The following is a 19,959-nucleotide window of genomic DNA, read 5'->3' on the forward strand; positions in this document are numbered from 1 at the left end:
TATTAAAGGTTTGTATATGTTCCGTATTAATACACACTGTGTGTTTATTTGGTTTTCTTCTTACAAGTTGCATATGTCCTTGATTTACTGAGTTGATGTACTGAAGTCAAAATATTGTTAATGATATTAAAAACACACAAAAAATATTTTGCATGTTTACAGGTGACATTTTCAATCTATATTAAATTATAAATTACCAGAAGGGACTAGTTACATTATATTGTTTACTGAGATGCTTAAAAATCCCTTTAGGATCGTTGTGCATTAATGATTCACTTCACCCTACTAAAACAATGCACACATTGAAAAATGTCCTAGTATATTACTTTCTTATAGGAACCATAGTTTTCTGACCATGAATATCAAAAGCTCTCTCAACAAGTATACTTTCTAATAGCTGTATTGTTACACTTTTCAGGAGATCACAGAAGGGTAGAAGCTTCTTCAAAAAAATCAGTAAACATTCCTAGATATGATCAGACTACAGATTAATAGTAAAACAGTACTAACAATGGGACTTAGTAACCTTGTATAATTTCAAGGTTATACAGCCTTGATGTGCCCTGTATTAAGAAGACAGTTTCAAAAGACATAGAGTAGTATCTCTCATTTTTGTTGAGTATTTACAATGAATGTCATTTTCACTTGAACTTACCAGGTGCTGCCTACGGAGTCGCTATTGCCAAATGCACTGTAGGAACCATCTGGGTGCTTAAACATTAGTTCTCTTTGGTACCCTGGGTGGGAAGAAAGGTGGCAGTTTAAAAGGTCATGTTCCATCATGTAACTCCTAACCATCAATTAAAATCTTGTTACTTTTAGGTATGAAAAATGACAAGACAACACAAATTGCAAGTATCTTGTAAGTTAAGAAAAATTACAGTCATTTTATTCTATGAACACAGTGCAACTGTACTTGAAGCAGAGTTTCTATATTATGAATTGGACAATAGCTTTTGATTTCTTATAATTTTTTAGTATTTCCAAACTGCCCTTACTTTTATCATGCCAAATATATAGCATAAGAAAATAATATCCAGACAATTTATCTTCGATGAAACCATATCTGTACTGCTGATTATATATTAATATATCTAAGGGTGGCCTAATGGTTAAGGTGTTTGCTTTATAAACACAAGGTGCAGGGTTTGACTCTCACAAGGGATAATTGGCTAGGCATAAAATGGCTCACAAGGGCAGTTAGCTTAGTACTAATCTATGAACCTATAAAATAAAGGAGGATATTTTAGTGATTACGTTATGATTAATTTTCCACATAAAAGTTTTTAAAGCTGCCTGGATCATTTCTAGAGTTCCGTATATGCATAACTTGTGTTACCTTTACCACATGGTAGCCAGTTTTCAGCACTGCAAAGATGTAAAAAAGTGTATCTCATGTCTCCGGATTTTGAACACGCTTTACAGAAATCATGTAATGTTTTGGGGTTTTCCATATAGCAATGTATCTTTTACTTCATACAAAAACAAGCATTAATTGAATACATTCTAAATCTCCTTTATACTTTTAACTAATAGAGTTTAGAAAGTACCAGATTAGGACTGTCCAACTTTTTTGGCCATGTACCACTTACCATACAGTTCAGAGGCCACATACCATATTTGGTGAGGTTTGGGGGCCACATTACCATGTCCAGTATGTATATGTTGCTTCAAAACAGTTTGCTGTAGAACATTCTCAAGTCCAAATAAAATGCTTTGGTGGGTCAGATTGTGGTCCTATGGCCACCTGTTGGACATCACTGTACTAGATTGTTATATTACTAACATTATTTTATTGCCATATATGGTGGTGCTGCAGTGGTGTTGTTGCCTCACAGTAAGACATTGTCCTGTTCGATTCTTAGCTAGAGCGTCTTCTGTGTGGAGACATGCATGAATGGGCGTACCTTCATTGAAGATTGTGCGTCAGGGCCGGCAACTCGGCACGTAAAAATCTACTGCCAATCATTAGCAGACCGGAGTTCCGCTGTGGCGACCCCTAACCCGGAAAAGCCGAAAGACACAACAAAATTTTATTGCCATATCTGCTTATCTCTTTTACAACATCCCCAACAACTTTTTCACATTTTAACACTTATCTATGGCAAATATTCACATCAACTTCGTATAGCTTCTCATTTTTTGGTCAATTTTCTATAGGTTTTGTTTGCATTAGATAGACCTTTGATTTTATTATTTGGGATTCTAAAGGTTTAATAATCTTATTTTTTAAACTGTGCTGGGACAGCCTTGCATATTTTACTCAACTGTTTCACAAAGCAGATGGTATAGAAGTTAAGTATTTTGTGGTGAGAGTTTTTGCCAAAGATATGTATCAATACTATTACTAATTATTTTTTTTGGCTTTGTTTGCCAAGAAATTCAGACTTGGTCAACAACCCTTTTTCACTGGAGGCCCGGGAGAAAAGTTCCAGAAATTTTCATAAGTATTACAAAAATGTTACAAACAAAACATTACATATGAATTATATCACAGTTTTAACACACTTATACACAATACATTAAATGGTGAAAGATAACTATAAACTGCTGTCATGGGGGTTAAGAGATAAGTTGTGTACAAAAGTTTTGCATTACAAACAAATGTGTTTTTATTATGTTGAGGCTGTCATAACATAGCTAGATGAGAAGGAAGAAAAGAAGAACATGTTATGAGAGTTTCTGAAGGAAGACATGATGAGCAGGAAGGCAAGTGGGAAGAGAGTAGTCTGTTTAGCTTGTGATACAGGGTTATTAGAGTCCAGTGAAGTTGAGGGGCACTTGGACTACAGTAATAGTAGTGTGGCATTACAGAAATAGAAGAATATAGATAAATGTGACTGACACACTAGAATAGAGCAAGATAAGTAGAAAAACGTGCCGGTATGTGGAGAAAAAAACTTGGAGTGAGATTAGCTGGGGGTTACGCAGAAGCAGGAATATTTATTTGTTATCCGGATCCTGAGTGATTCAAACAAGCAGGTACTAGGTATAGATCTAATGGATATAGGTATAGCATTCCATAACTTAGCAGTTGTACAAGCATATAAAGAGATACCTGCAGTATGCTATGATTTGGTTAAAGTAGGTAAAATTTTGTCTTGGGACTTTAATGCTCTAGTTAGGGTGTAGAGCTGTATCCCATTGTTCAGAGGTGAGTAGTTTTCAGGTCTATAAATTAAGTTGTTCACTACAGCAAGCTGAGTTAGTGATAACAGGTGTGGTACTTCCAGCCAATTCAGTTCTTAAGGGCTAGACAGTGATGCTCTCCATAGTGATGGTTAGTTGCAAATTTGGCAGTTTTATAGTAGTATTACTGTGACTTATTTAGCATTGTAGTTTGAAGGTTTGTGAAGACTGGAGCAGCACAGAGTAGGGATGGTAGAAGGAACATTTAGGCTATATATTCCTCGGCAGTAGTATTAAGGAAAGCTTTTATTCTACAGAGTGACCCCAATTTCTGGTGATTTTTTAAATTACCTGGGATATATGGTGATCAAATGTCATCTGGTCATCAATGATACCTAGTAGTTTTGTCTGATTTACAAGCTCAATAACTGTAATACTGTCAGAGGTAATAGTAAATGTGGGGTCCTGTGCTGATAGTTCTTTTGATGTAAAATATAATAATTTTATTTTGGGGGGGTTAGGAGTAGTCCTGCACCATTTAACCAATTTTCAACAGAAGAGAAGGATTGCTGACAGAAGACTTAGAGTTTAGGGAAAGTTATTGCAGGATAGATCAGGTGGGGTCATCAGCATATTTTTACTATGCTGGGATCACAGGCAACAGTGTGAAGATCACTGATGAAGACAACGCCCCTGTGATTATTTAAAGAAGAACTTCCAGTCTGCTGCTGAAGGTGAATTTTCATTTTATGGTTATAATTTTATTGTCATTTCACCAAAGGGAACACAATTTATTATTGGCATACCCCGTTATAATGTACCATAAAGTACTATTGCTAATTATTGCACACCACTAAGTAGGTTTTAATGTGAGGATAAGAATTTGTTCTGTTTGAGATATATGAGTTTCCATGTGAGTACCGATTCTACTTCGAATTTTATATACATAAAAAATAACAATATGTGCTGGTTATTTTTGAAATGAAGTGTATCCTTTATCCACATCTCATGCCATAAATCATAATTAATCTCACATTTGATGTTTCACATTTTGTGTTCCCAGATAACTAGTAGTGACTGACACTGTAGCTTCTTTCTCTCATAAATTGTGTTTTTTGTAGAAAACATAATCTGACACAAAACATGATATAAAAATCAGAAGCAAAAGTACTAGGCCCACTAATAGTCATTGTGCTCTATTTTTGCCAAGTAATTCATTTCACCCAACACATGGCTAGAGAAATGTTGAGTGCAACAACTTTAAGGTCATTAGATCAGTTGCTTCTGCGTGTTCTGACTCATTCCAACATCACCAGTAAGAGCATCACATTGGGAAAAAAGATGGTCAGAATACTGCAGGTCCAGTAGCAGATTGCTGGTTGTTGGTTCTAATGGATTAATAATCAGGAAAATCTGGCTTATTGCTGATATGGAAGATAGTAAGGCTAAAAGGAACTGAAACAGGACAAGGCTGGACTTAATGTCTTTCACTGCTGAATCAACACTATAAAGCCATTCTGGCAAGGCTGTTTAAATTAATCAGTTATCTGATCAGAAAATTATAATTTCAGCATTTTACTGATTTTCTCCAGATGTGACCTGTTGTGAATGTGTTATCACTGAATATACCTCAGCAGATGACAGTGTATATCTTCCTTGTTCAATAGTTTGTTTGGCTGAAGTTTCACAGTGGTCTGAGTAAGTCATGACATGGGAGTAGTTGATGAGGTGCTACCTTTGTAGAATAGTTTTTGGCAGATGACGTTACATTTTGTGGCTATCACCAAAAAAAGAAGAAAAAAGGGTTGCAGTGAGAATACCACTGCTGTTACGTCTCTAACTGATCCTTTTCCTTGATGTTGTGCTAAGCTCTACTGTAACAGTCCCTCTTCCTCAAACATTTGCTTCATACAGCCTTATTGCTCCTTGTAACAATTTTGGAGGTGATATCAAGTAAAATCCAAATGATTTTGGCATAGTTCTAAACTGTCCCTGATTTTGCATAATCTCCCTGGTTTTTCCTCACGTTGTTGCCTTGTCCATCGATTTTTTCATTGTTTTTGGTAAATCACTAAGGATTACAGTCAGTCATAGGTTCATATGTTCATAGGTAGGTATTAGGCTATTAGCTCTAGAGCCTATACAAGCCTAGCCATAAGGATTCCCTGACAAATATTTACTTTCCAGGACCCCTGTCTAGCAGGGCTACTGATGTGATCCCCAGGGTGAATTTCCTATCTCCCATCCAATTGTCAAGGTTCCTCTTGAAGAGGGCCATTGAGGCACTCTGCCTGACATGTATGGGGAGCCTCTTCCAGAGTATTGGGAGTCTCTGGGTCAGGAACCTATCCCTCCAGCATGCTCTATTCATCATGATGACAAGGTTAAGATCCCTGGACCCTGTGGCTTAGAGGGATTGGGATTTCTTTAAGTGTAGTATGTCCAAGTACTCTGGGTTAGACATGGCCATGTATGTTAGGCAGAGATCGCCTCTGAGTAGGCGATATGTGACAGAGAATAGCTGGAGTTTCTTTAGACGGTCACCATGAGGCATCTGCTTTAGGCCTGTGATTCTTTTTGTGAGGTATTTCTGCGGCCTTTCTAGTTGCTGAAGATGTCTTGTGAGGTACAAACCAAACATGGCATTGTATTCTATAATGGGTCTAATGAGGGATGAGTACAGAGGGACAATGACCTCCTTTTTTTTGGATGAAAAGCCCTTAGTGATGAGGTGTGCCACATAGAAGGTTTTTCTAACTGTTGTGGCTATGTGGTTATCAAAGGTGGGACTGCTGTCCACCTGTGTCCCTAGGTCTCTTATCACACTTTCAGTGTTTATTGTACTGCCACCTATGTGGTAGTTTACAGGAGACAACTATACATTTTTTGGCATTTGGCTTGAGCCCATTGCTTTGGCACCAGGCATCTGTTTTGGTAAGGCCCTTTTGTAGTATATCCACATCATTTGGGGATTCAATAATGGCTCCCAGCTTACAGTCATCTGCGAACTTTGTAAGCCAGAGTCCCTTAGTGTTGGCCTGTACTTCAGAGAAGTAGATGCCAAACAAGAGTGGTCCCAGGATAGAACCCTGCGGTACATCACTTGTCACTTATCTGAAGCTGGATTTGGACTTGACTACTTTTACAGTGTATGTTCTGTCAGTAAGCCAGTTTGCAACCCATCAACTGATGTAGGGGTTAATGCCCAGCTTAGTAAGTTTATCTATGATTCCAGAGTGGGGGATAGTGTTGAAAGTCTTGACGAGGTCCAAGTAGGCTTTGTGAACCACCTTTCCCTCGACCACGGTTCTGGAGACTGATTCGAAGAAGTTGATCAGGTTCAGGAGGCAAGATCAGCCCTTCACAAACCCAAACTGGGTGGGGTCCAGTGTTTGAAGGTTGCCAGTGTCTTTGTTTATAAGTTCCATGATAATATGTTCCATGGCCTTGCAGATCAGGCTCATCAGACTGATGGGACGGTAGTTCCTGTGATCCAAAGTGGATCCCCCCTTGTTGAGTGGGATGACTGTAGCTGTGCACCACTCTGTGGGCACGAAGCCTGAGATGAGGCTATGATTAAACATGACAAACAGGTGAGGTGCCAGTTCATTTTGTAGTTCATGCATTACACAGCCCGGGATGTCGTCTGGTCCCATGGATGCTGTATTCTTGGCTTTGGAGAGTGCAGTTTTTACCTGAGTGGTCGTGATTACTGGAATTTGCCATTCTTTCAGTATTGAGATGGGCCCTTTAGGGGGTGAGAGGGGGGGTGAAGTTGTCACTGAATCTATCTGCCAGGATATAGGGAATATCCTTGGGATCAGTATATCTAGTGCCATTCTGCTGTAGCTCAGAGCAGATCTGAGTATTGACATTTAGATTGTTGACATAGCTATAAAATGCCTTGTGTTTGTCTTTGGAATCTTTGGCAGTTTTGTTTTTATAACTATCTTTGGAAGATTTTATGAGGGATCTCAGCTTTCTACTGAGGCTGTTGAGGGAGTTTTTTGAATCCTGAGTTCTTCCTCTTTTCTGCAACAGTTTCTTCCTTCTGTTGTACAGCTTGTTATGGCAGGAAACCACAAGATTGGCTTCCCTTTTTTAGAGGACAGCATCTTGGTTTTATTTTGGATGGCTCAGTCCATGCATGAGTGAATGTGCTCATAGAGCACCTTAGGGTAGGACTCAGCAGTTGAACCTCCAGTTCCCATCTGCATGGGTGTCATGAAGTTTGTTACTTCTGACTTGAAAAGCATGAAGTTGGCTTTGGAGAAGTTTTTTTTACAGAGGTTTCCTTAAAGGGGAGGGGGGTGGGATGCAGATATCAAGGGTGATTATCTTATGGTCTGATCTGACCAACAAGGGGGTGCAGGAGTGGCCTTAGGTCAACTGGTGCCCTAGGCAAAAGGGCATTACAGCACCCCCCACCACACCACCCAGGGTCCCCATCCTGGTCTACCTACACCAAATAAATACTGGAAAAGTGTCCCTACTAAAGCAGTGCCCTAGGTGGCCGCCTAGTTGGCCTATGCCTAAGGCTGGCTATGAAGGGGTGACCACTGGTGTGGAGCATTAATCTCCCATGTTGGTAATGACCAGGTCTAGAATACTGGTACCCCTGGTGGGACTATGAATTAGTTGCTCTAGTGCATTGGAATTTATGAATTCCAAGAACCACTGAGCAAAGGTGTTGGTACAGGAGAAGTTTTCCCAGTTAATGGCAGGGTAGTTAAAATCACCCAGTATTAGGGTGTTTGGCTGTATCTTAATATTTTCCAGTATGTTTAGAAAGGTGTAGTACGAATCTTGGGGCATAGTGGGGGATCTGTAGCAAGCTACAATTTGTATTGCAGTCTTACCTAGTGTTAGTTGCACCTGGAGAATTCCACATGCATTGTGTTGGGCAATCAGCCTGGAGGTGTGAATATCCTTGGTGAATATGGACACTCCTCCACCTTTAGTGTTTCGGTCCTGGTTTGGTGACTGAAAAGTGTGGTATGAGTTGTAGCCTGGTATTGCAGAGGTGCTCTCTAGAACTTTGAACCAGGTCTCAGTTACTGCACAGATATCAATGTTCTCTGTTTTTAGGAGAGCCTCGAGAGAGTGCCTCTTGAGGTTTAGACTTCTAATGAGTAGCATTACCTTCAGATTTTGCTTGCTTGTATTCGTTACGGTGGTAGTTTTGTCCTTTGAACCTTGACTAAAAAAGGCACTATAGGGGTGGCAAGAGCCTTAGCCAGTAACCTGAATCCCAGGATTGACAGGTGCAAGCCATCTCTTGCAAAGCATCAGCAGAACCCTCATTAGTTTCATACTTTTTTATTCAGAAAAATGTATATTAATGCAAAATGTACTGTTCTAATAACATTCTAAGTGAATTAAGTCACATGAATAATATTTAAAAATGGTCCCTGATTTTGGGCTTTTATCCTTTATTAATTTTATCTGTGTCCCTGATTCTTGAGTGAATAAGTTGAGATGCTTTGTTCTTGGAGAGGTTATGTTATTGGAATACCTAACCATCATCTAAAGTGTTCCATGAGATAAATTTTGGTTGTGATGCAAATGGTGTTTAAAGTAGAACAACTGCCAAATGATTCAACCTCTTGGTGAGCTAGTAAATAATAAAATGTTATACCTTTTCATTTCTGAAGCATAAGTTAAAGATTTCAAAATTGCAAAAGTGTTTGTAAGTTGTTGCCGCCGTCTGTTAGTATGAGAATGATGTGCGTTGATACAGGGCACTATATACATTGTAACATTTAGGTAAAATCCTTGTAAATAGTAAGATATATATTACTACAGGATAATATAATTACAACATATACTACAGTTAGTAATGATATTTTGTTGATTCGTCATGACCTAAATAAGTTTAGCAGTAAAGGTATAGCATTCCATGCCAATATACTTTTGAAAGTAGGCTTGGCAAAACATGGATTAAAAGAAATTGCCACTTCCAGTAAAAAATACCCAGAAAAGGCTAAAGGATACACTATTATTTCAACAATTCAAGAATGTTAACACTTTTAAACAGCATCTTGACTGTAGAGATACTGGGTTCAAGGCATGTGGATTTGGATATGACCTTCCTGATTTGTCACTTGTTATGGTTTCAGCTGTTTATAAAACACTGAAAGATGTCCTGTAACAATACTTACACTTGTATTGTGACTGTAGAGCAGAAAGAGAAAAGGAACAAGCCTTCTTTTTCAGAAATATGAGTATAATTCCTGTCACATGTGCAAGCCATTAATTAGGGTCTATATCAGAACATCGAAGTATTAAAACTTCAAATGTTCTGATATCGAACACTATTCAGTGAACATTAAGAATAGCGAAGCTGCAGAACAGCGGATTCTTTCCTCGGGAAAGAATTTGGTTGGCCATTTCTGTGGCTTTGCTATTCCTAGCACTGTGGTGGAAAGTTACGGGCTGGGTTCAGGTAAGTGTGCGATTGTTTGTACGTTAGAGTTAGGGGCAGGTTAAGTGAGTTAGGGTTAGGGTGCAGGTTAGGCGTGTGTGCGATAGTGACGGACTTTAGGGTTGGGGCGGTTTAAGTGAGTTAGGGCGCGGGTTAGGTGAGTGTGCGATAGTGACGGACCTTAGGGTTAGGGTTTGGGTTAAGGTAAGTGGGTAGATAGTAGTGTATGTTTAGTTTAGTGTAGCGTTAGATGTAGGAATTTAAGTGTATGTGTGTGGTTGCTGTCTGTTTGATGCGCTTGTGTTGTGTATATGTGTTTTGGAGCAGCAAATGTTTTCCATGGGAAAAAATTCACTGTTCTGAATATATGAACAAAAGTGTACATACAAAGCACTGGATACCTTTGCATACAAATATAGAAGCATAAATTAAGAAGATAAACAGCAAAGGTTTGGCTCCACAATATTCATAAACCATCAAATACTCCACCAAGTTGTAATGTAGTTGAGCAGCTCTCTTTATTCAGCACAAGCGCTTTCACAATAGCTTCATCAGGTGCATGTGTATAGAATGCAGGACACACCTTATATATTAATTAATTAATATCACATGGCCATTAAATTTAAAAAGACAGTCTATCTTACAAAAATATTTATAAAACATTATCTAAATCAAACTTTCATCAAATAATTATTTAAAAACATTTAATATATAGCAGACAAATAGTATCTTTCATTTACACCGTCTAGATAAAACTCTTTTGGACAGGATTGGTTTTATAGATACAGATTCATTGAGGCCATGCCCAAAATTAGCCCTAAGCCTCACTATCCATTGCGCCTCAATTTCTTCTGTCCTTACTCTAATATTACCTCCCCCAATGTTTGGCATATTCATAGCTAAAACTGTAAATTTAAAAATATGCTGCATATCTGTAATAATCACATGTTTAGCTAATGCATTTATACTATTAAATTTCCTTATATGGTATAAATGCTCCCTTATCCTTTCCTTTAACTACGGTCCGTTTTGCCCACATAAAATTTACTGCATGTACAGCAAATAGCTAAATAAACCACATGTAACGTGTCACATGTAGCTTGTGTTCTAAGACTAAAAACTTCACCAGTATCTGGGTGTCTAAAAACATTGTCTTCATATATATACATGCAATAATTACATTTACCACATGATTTTGTGTCTCCATTCAATTGTGCAGATGGAACTTTGCTATAGTGATATAATCTATCTTTCAAGGATTTTTCATTCCTAAACGAAAACTGAGGCTTATTGCCTACTATATCCCTTATGTGCTCATCAGTCATTAAAATATCCCAATGTTGATTAATTAACTAGTATACGAAGTAACATCTCTAGTGTAACTAAATGAAAAATTAAGTCTAATGTTCATCGTGTTTCACTGTTGCAGTCATGACTGTAGGGGTTCTTCTCTGCCGGGAGGCAGCCCTCGGTCGGCCAGAATTCCAAAGTCTGGGTCCGGCGTCAGCTGTTCAACCACGCTCCCTGACATCAGAGTGCCAGGAGTACAAAGCTGACAGCCGACACCATCTTCTCCAGTCTTTCTTGCCGTGCGGTGATAGCCGGTCGACTGACTCCTGACGATTTTTTCCTGATATACTTCGGTCCAAAGATTTTCTTCTCCACTCAAAGCTAAGTACCCCGTTGGGGAAACTTTTTTCTTGCTCCACTCCGATGTCAGAAAAAGTTAATAATTGTATTTCATGTGGGAAGCAAATACCTCATAAGGATTTTCATTCTTACTGTATCCCTTACTTAGGCCCTGACCACGACGTAGCTAGTTGTCGGTTTTGTGCTAGATTCAATCAACTTACAATTAAGCAAAGGTACGATTTTGCTTTTCATTACTTCGGTAGGCGCTTTAACTACAAAATGTCGTCGGATACGGTTCCGGCTACCGGAGTTCACAAATGTCGCAAGGATAAAGACAGGCCTCCGAGGTCCAAATCTGATGATAGCGCACAAGCGGAGCCAGCTTCAGGTTCGGCCATCGTCAGTGAGGCGCTTTTGCAGCCCCTGTCGTCGGCCATTTCAAAACCTATGGCCGAAACGGACTCTCATGAGAAGCCAACCAGGCCTTTAAATATTTCTGTTGCAGGACCTTCGGACAATGCTCCTTCGGATGGGTCCGGAGCCGCTGTGCAGGTACCGGCTTTCGAAGGGGTTTTATATATATAGGGTTCCTATTAAATGATTGAAGCCACATTATTTCGAATGCGTCTTGATCGAACTTGAAAGCATGAAAAGACAAAATAGTGAAACGGCATATAAGCAAATTCTTTCCCTGGGAAAGAAATTGCTTTACCGCTTCTGTTATTTTGCCATTTTTGTGACCCTAGTGCGATCTTGGAGTTGATATATTTAAGTAGGGGAGTGTAGGGGGTGAAGCCCCCACTTTATGTAATGTTTTACAATTTTTTTTTTTTTTTTTTTGTGGAACAGCTTTTTTTTCCCTTGGAAAAAGATTACTGTTCTAAGCATTAGTGATTGTAACCTTTTGCTTCCTTGAGTTCGATAAATCATTGCTCGCTTTTTTTAAGCATTTGATGATTTAACATAGACCTATACATATATATATATATATATATATATATATATATATGTGTGTGTGTGTGTGTGTGTGTGTGTATGTGTGTGAGACACTTTACACTTGTCTACCTGTAACTGTAAAATTCAGAACAATTCCCCAGATTCAGTTTTATTAAAAAGATCACCTAATCTCAAATCTGTTTGTATGACCTCAGTGGCCATAAACTTAAAATTATATTCATGATTGGTATCACTAACATATTTACAGTGGGTTCCTCACATCACACTGCCTAATGCTCCTAATATGTTCCCTTATCATTTCCATAAGCATCATGTTTGTCTTACCTACGTAAAAATGTTGACAGACAGTGCATTGGGCTAAGTAAACCAAATTCTTTTTGCGACAATTAGCCACAACTCTAAACATGTATTCCCTACCAGTGGAAGGATCCCTAAACGTATTACTATTGTTGATATAATCACAGAAGTTTCAACTGTCACAAGAGGTGGTACCTAGATTCAGACCAAAATCTGGATCAGCCCTGGGTCCATAGCATAATAGGTACTTAAGAGATTTTTTATTTTTAAAAGTGAATCTAGGTTCACTCCCTATTATACTGTTAAGGTCACTATCGGGCCTAAAAATATGTAATTTCCATCTAATTACCTCACAGATGGATTTAACATTCTGAGAATAATACAGACAAACTGCTTGGGCAGAACTCATACCATTCATTTCCTGTCCTATCTCAGTATTACAAACTGTTCTTGGATCTGAAAAATATGCTTTGGCTAATCCTTCCTTCAGGGTCCTCACCTCATCATTAACCTCACCTTCACTATAATCTCCCTCCCTAAATTCAGTTTTCATAGTCTGAAGATCTGTTTCAAATTTGATTATATAATTGTTAAATCATAAAACTCTTATACCTTGCCCCTTAAATATTACGGAATATATATCTGGGATGGTTATTGCTCCTATGTAAGATGTGATTCCTATGCACATTTTTCCTATATCTACTAATAATTAGTTGATGGTTCCCCCCTCTTTCAAGTCTAACATCCAGAAAACAGATAGTAGTCTGTCACATCTTTGTGGTGAAATGTAAAAATCTGCTAGAACTATGCAGATATTCAATAAACCAATTAAACAAATACTGTGACCCTCTCCAAATCAGAAAAACACCATACACAAATCTTCTATAGAATTTAATATAAGGTAGAAAATCACTTTTATATACAGAAACACTCTCCCATTGCTCTACAATGCTCTTCACATAACTGTTAGCACATGGTGTCCCAATAGCTACTCCTGTTCATTGCCTATAATAATTACTATCAAAAACAAATAAGTTATTCTCTAAGATGGTCTCAATAAACAAACAAATTAAATCTGTCTGTTTCACTTCAAAGCCACTATGGGCGGAGAGGAAATCTTTAATCAAATGAACACCTAGCTGATTCGGGATCACAGTAAAAAGAGACCAAATATCCACAGTGATGAATAAATCTGTGCTACACAAAGGCTTATCATTCAAACACATAAATAAATGAGACAAGAAATGTTTAGTGTCAATCGGAAGAGTGTCTACCTCACTAACTAATGGTCTAAGACATTTCTCTACATAGAGTGACACTGGCTCTGTGAGCCCTCCCCCCCCCCGTCCAGAAGCAATTGGTCTGAATGGAGGCTTTGATAAATCTTTATGAATTTTGGGTAGACAATGAAATGAAGGTACCACTGTTTATTTTCTACATTCAAATATCTGTAGAGATTATCAGAAATGACACCTCCCAAACAGTATTCCAATAAGGTACATTCCCAATAACTTCATAAACTTGAGTGATGTCAATCAATTCATAAGTACTAACATCATTCAACATAACATTAAGCTCAGCTCTATAATGAGCAGCACCCATCACTACTACAACTCCACATACTTTTGTGTGAACATAATGCATTGAGAGACATCATTTCATCTTAAATTAAACCTCTTCTTACCATTTCTACCACTAAACACTCTCATCAAATCATATTCCCAATTATTGCAAAATACTTCTAAACTCACACTAAGAACTGGATTAAATTCCCTAGGCCTCCTAAATGTATTATTCTTAGCATCACAGGGAAATATAGTCTGCAGCTGTAAGTTATCAGCAAACAATTTAATATCTAACATCATATTCCCAAATCAACAGTGGTTGTCCGTACAAAAGACAGACCCTTCTGCAAAACAGAAAGTTCAAACCAATTTAATGTCTTGTTGGAAATATTATGGCCTAACATACTATATCCTTCTCCCACATACATTTCAGGGAGTGATTTGTGGAGTCTTCTCATGGGTCCATCCTCTTTTTTTCCAGCTCCTCTTTTCCAATGGCCTCTCTCGCCATCTCCTTTCTTCTATATCGGTAATTGAAGGGCAAAAATACCCTGTGAAGACTCTGAAGACTCAGACTGTCCATATTTTGGGAGTACACAGGCTCTCTTCTTTTAATTCCCTTAACCAAGGGTTGTTCACGGGATCCTTGTGATTTGCCAGTTACTCTGTTTAATTCACCAATTGCAATCTCTTGCTGAGCACTCATTTCACACAACTGGTTGGAGCTCTCTACTCACCCTCCAATAGTCACTGCTGCTTTACCAGAAGAACTAGTTTTAATTTTTGGCCAGAAAAATACCTGACCGTTCTTAAAATCTGTTAAGTCTCTCTGAATTTTCTTAATTTTCATCTGCCCTGTACATATTTCGTATGTGGTAACTGCATTAATCACTTTGTTCAGCTTATCCACCACTCCACTGAAAACAGATCAAATAATCATTACTGATGCTCATTGAGTTTCCCAATCAAAGACAATTCAGTAAGTCTAAAATAATCAATCAGCAAACGTAAATAGACAAAGCTGGTTTGCAAATTCAATTCCTACCATTGTTTAAGTAACTAAACATGTGTAGTCCCATATGTGAGCATAGTAAAAAGTCCCATACCTCAAGGTATGATTTTATGATATAGACAAGCCTCGAAGTGATAACGTTGCCACTGCAAGCATTTAAATTCAAATAGTTCATCCTTGAGCAGTTTAGAACCTTGCAGTGTCAAAATTCACTGTATCATTTCTAGTTTGCTCACCTCCAAAAGTAAGTAGCAGCAGAGGATTATTATCTTGAGACAGCAAATGATAGACCTGACTCTTCCCTTTGCTCAAATTCACTCATTCAGAGTTCAAATTAATCTTTTCAGGGTTTAAATCTAGTTCCATATCCAAACTCCATCCCTCCGCCATGGTTACCTCCAGCGCAGGAAACAAAAAGTAGAAAAAACAGACAGCTAGCACAATGAAGATAGCCCAGTGGTAAAAAGTCAGCAAACACTGAAAACACATAAAATACCACTGTATATAGTTAGAGGTAAAAACTTTAATAATACATCACAAAACGATACAAAACAATAAGCACTTTTGCTGATATGCTCAGCTTCTTCAGACCATAACTTCAAAGTAAGGACAAATCCAATAAATAACTAAACATAAAAATTCTCACCGATAAAAACACATAATCACATCACTGATATGCAAATTAACCCCTCAATTAAAATCACTCACAATTATTTAAATAGCCTCCTAGCTCTCAGCACTGGTCTCAATGAAACTTTGCCATTTAACCCTTTACACTTGTCTGCCTGTAACTGTAAAATCCAGAACAATTCCCTATATTTGGTTTTATTAAAAATATCACCTAATCTCAAATCTGTTTGTATGACCTCAATGGCCATAAACTTGAAATTATGTTCATGACTGGAAGAGATCACAGCAAGACTGGCCCCATTTGTGGAAAATCACTTCCATAACTTTCTGATTGAGGGACCACTTGTACGCCTATAGAATGCCTGTGTTCAGTTTGTTCGCAATGATGTTGGATTTCTCTGGCATGTGCATTGCAATCAGAAAGTGTTTGGAGGCTATCACCCAGTGCCAGACCACATGAGCTTCTTGACAAAGTGGATACACTCTGGTTCCCTCTGATTGTTTATTTGCCACACTACATGCATGTTGTCTGTCTGGATTGCTATTGTTCCCACAGGAACAGAGTCTTGGAATGCTTGCAGTGCTAAAAGCACCACTCTCATCTATAGCACATTTATATGCAAGTGAGTCTCGTGATCTTGCCAGATGCCTTGAATTGTCTTCCCGAGAAAATGCCCCCACCCCCATTTGGGAAGCATCCATGCTCACCATGGCCAGAAGTTGAGGAGAGATAAAGGCACAGCCTTGAGGCACTAACGGTGAGTGAATCCACCATAGGAGATCTTTTTTGCAGGGATTGGTTATCATAATTTTGTGAGACATCGAAAGTTCCAAGATTGACCACTGAGCACATAGCATCTACTGGAGAAGTTTCATATGGGGACGAGCTAGGGGAATTAGTATGATGGATGCAGCCATTTTCCCTAGGACCTGAAGAACTAGTTTTGTGGTGGCTTTTGACTTCTTTATTTGTATTTTGACAAAATGATGGAGGTCATCTACCCTGTCTTGTGGTAGTCTTGCTATTTGTGTGGTAACATTTATTTCTGCTCCTATGAACAGTAAAGTTTGAGATGGCTCTAGCACAGAGTTTTTGTAATTGATGGTAATGCCTAGAAAGGAGCAGAGTTAAGGATGTAATTCCTTGAATGGAGTAAATTGTGCCAGTTCGGGGTGGCTATGAGTCAGTCTTCCAGGTATTGAAACACACAGAATCCTTTGCATCTCAGGTAGGCCACTACTACTGCCATACATTTGGTTAACACTCTGGGGGCTGTAGTGAGAACAAAGGGCAGAGCTCGAAAATAGAAGTGACTGGCTCTTAGCCAGAAGTTCAAGAACCTCCTGGACCACCTCTCCATTCGAATATGGTAGTATTCGTCCTGAAGATCTATAGAGCATATCCATTTGTCTTTTTCCAGAAATGGAAGTATTGACTGCAGTGTCACCATATGTAATTTGGTCTTCTTTACTGATTTGTTTAGATTGCTGAGATCCAAAATGTGCCTCCAGTCCCCTGTCCCCTTCAGACTAAAAAAAATCTTGAGTAAGTTCCAGATCTTCTCTGGTCTGTGGGGACTTCTTGGATAACTCTGTTTCTTAGCAACTTTTGAATTTCTATAGTTGCTTGTTCCTTTAGACTGGGTGGAACATCTGGAATCACTTTGGTTTTGGGAATAGGAAGGGAAAGGGAATGATGTATCCTCTGCATTTTATGTCTGCACCCATTTGTCATTTGTTATCTTTAGCCACTTTATGAAAAAATACCAACTGCAAAAGTTTTGCACATTTGATTTTAGGTAATGTTTCTTTAGGAACAAACAGTACCTTCACCAATTAACTGGTGTTTTTCATGAATTAATTGTGTTAATTAATGGGGGGTCTGGTTTTAAAATCATGTGATTGTATTGAGTTGATATTTAAGAGTGTTACATTATATTTCGAGTGTTTCTGATGAAGTCTGAGGCTTAAGGCCGACGAAAGCACTCAAAATCAATAAGTTTGCTGTGGAACTTCGTTTTGGATCCTGCTTCTTTTGAAATCTACAAACTACTAAACTACATAATTATCAGTTTTGGTGGAGATATACAAAAATGTTCCTGTCAAGTAACTTGGAGATATATTGAGTCACTGAACATGAACAACTCAAGGGATTCTCATCCAGATGCTGCTTTGAAAAAAGAACTCCAATTGATGACATCTACCTTACAGGAACTATCTTTGAAGATGGATGGCTTTAAAATGACTTAGAAAACCTCAAATTAAATTCTCAAAAACAGACTGATACTCTTAAGGAGCTATTACAGCAACACCGTACAAAAATAACAAATATAGAGATTTCTCTAAATGACATTGAAGGGAGACTCAAAGAGGAAGAATTCCAAAAAGAATTTCTACTTAAACAGAATACATGGCTGCTTAACAAAATAGATGACTTAGAAAACAGGGAAAGGAGAAACAACATAAGGATCTGCCTGCAAAACACTGATGAAGAAGACATTATTTCATTCTTAACCTGGATTCCTGAATTTTTAGACTTGAAAGATGGACTTTCATTTGGAATTGAAAGGGCACATAGGGCACCGAGGAAACTTGCTTCTAACTCAACAAATACTCCACCTAGCTCCATAGTTATAAAATGTATTTCATTTCTGGACAAGGAACTAATATTAAAATCTGCTTGGAGAAAATCACCCTTAAAAGACAATCAAAGCCTGATAAGGTTTGACAATGATACTTCTTCCAGAATACTACAACAAAGTAAAAATGTCTGGCCAATAATAAAACTGTTGAAACAAAACATCATTAAAGCACAGCTGGCCTTTCCAGCCAAGAAAAAAATACTTTTTGCCAATGAGATGAGAACCTTTAATGACTTAGAAGAAGCTACTATATTCATCAAAATCAACATAGTGTCTATTCCCAAAAAAATGGAATGGATGGCCCCTACTCTTAAAAGAATAAAAGAAACAAATCCTTGGCTGATGCTAGAAAGAAAAAACAAAAAAATGATTCAAAGATAGCTGTCCCAAAAAAATAACTATTACAACTACAGTTCTCAAAGTATCAACTGATATTGTACATCACTTGTCATCTGTTTTTATTTAAAAAGGAGGGTTTCTTAAACAACTGAGAAACAGTAATGATTTATTCAGAATGTTCAAAGAGTCCAATAATTCTTCACAAACAAAGGTAGGTCAAGATGGGTTACTATTTATATTATTTATAAGCCAAATAAAGCAACATATAACACAAACATAGAAGTTTCTGTTCTCCTACATGAACTCAATGAATACTTATCTTGCTCATTTTCATTGATTTTACTGATAATTAAAATGCACTAAGTTCCATCAATGTCCGCATAAAACAAACTTTATGCTTTTTAAGTAAGTTAGCAACAAACAAAGTGACTACCTAAATGCTGGAAAACAATGAAATATAACTTCTGATATATCCAATAAAAACACTGTATTATAAACTTTAAGTATAAATATTATTTATATTAAGTAATACGTTTTGAAAGACTTTATCAATAAGGGTGAATATGTTAAATAACAGTGCTATAATCTTTTACTGAGGTTTTATATATGACACATCCTACTTTACTGTGATTGAATTGCTTGTCATCTATCTTTCATGTAAATATTAATTGCTTATACGATACGCAGACATTTATATCGTATTAGGATTCTGTCTAATCTACAATAGTACTATATCTGTTCAAAATAATGTAAATATTGCTTATTCCTATTACAAATATTCTCCATATGATAATTCAATTTATGGAGCTCAGATGTTCTGGACTGTCAAGGTATGAGTGATAATCTGATGGACTTAGGTTTATCAATCAGATTAGGAATGATTTTCATTCCATTACTAGTGTGGATCGTAGTTTTGTTAACATTTATTAATTTAAATTTGTTATTTCACAAAAACATTTTTAGTATACCTGGCCAAAATATTCCTTTATTGGTAAACACTCAAATTATAAAACTGATAATTTCCTTTAAAAGCTCAAACATATACTTTATAGTTATCAGAGGAAAATGTTTAATAGTCACAATAAAACAAAAAATACATAGTATAAATAACCTAAGATGGATTTAACTTTATTATTTTTAAATACCAATGGCTTAAACAATCCTAGCAAGACATCAAATCTACTAAAATATTTAAAACTGAACAAAACACAAATTGTCTTCCTTCAAGAAACTCATTTCAAAACAAATGACAATTACAAATGGAATCCTAAGGAATATATGATATTGGCACAATCCACTTATAAGACAAAGACAAAAGGGATAACAGTTTTA

The 19,959-nt window shown here is 37.4% G+C and overlaps 1 protein-coding gene across 1 annotated transcript in view; it reads right to left on the reverse strand.

The window, feature by feature from the left end:
- The window catches only part of LOC122808165 (alpha-2-macroglobulin-P-like), a 686,630-nt gene that overhangs the window by 382,706 nt on the left and 283,965 nt on the right, over window positions 1–19,959 (reverse strand). Inside the window, exon 9 of the mRNA XM_044079138.1 lies at window positions 656–737. Coding sequence (XP_043935073.1) covers window positions 656–737 — 82 coding nt within the window. The remainder of the gene's footprint in view (window positions 1–655; window positions 738–19,959) is intronic.

The sequence above is a fragment of the Protopterus annectens genome, chromosome 8.part0 (genome assembly GCF_019279795.1).
Source record: "Protopterus annectens isolate FY-2018-M chromosome 8.part0, PAN1.0, whole genome shotgun sequence".
Lineage (NCBI taxonomy): Eukaryota > Metazoa > Chordata > Ceratodontiformes > Protopteridae > Protopterus > Protopterus annectens.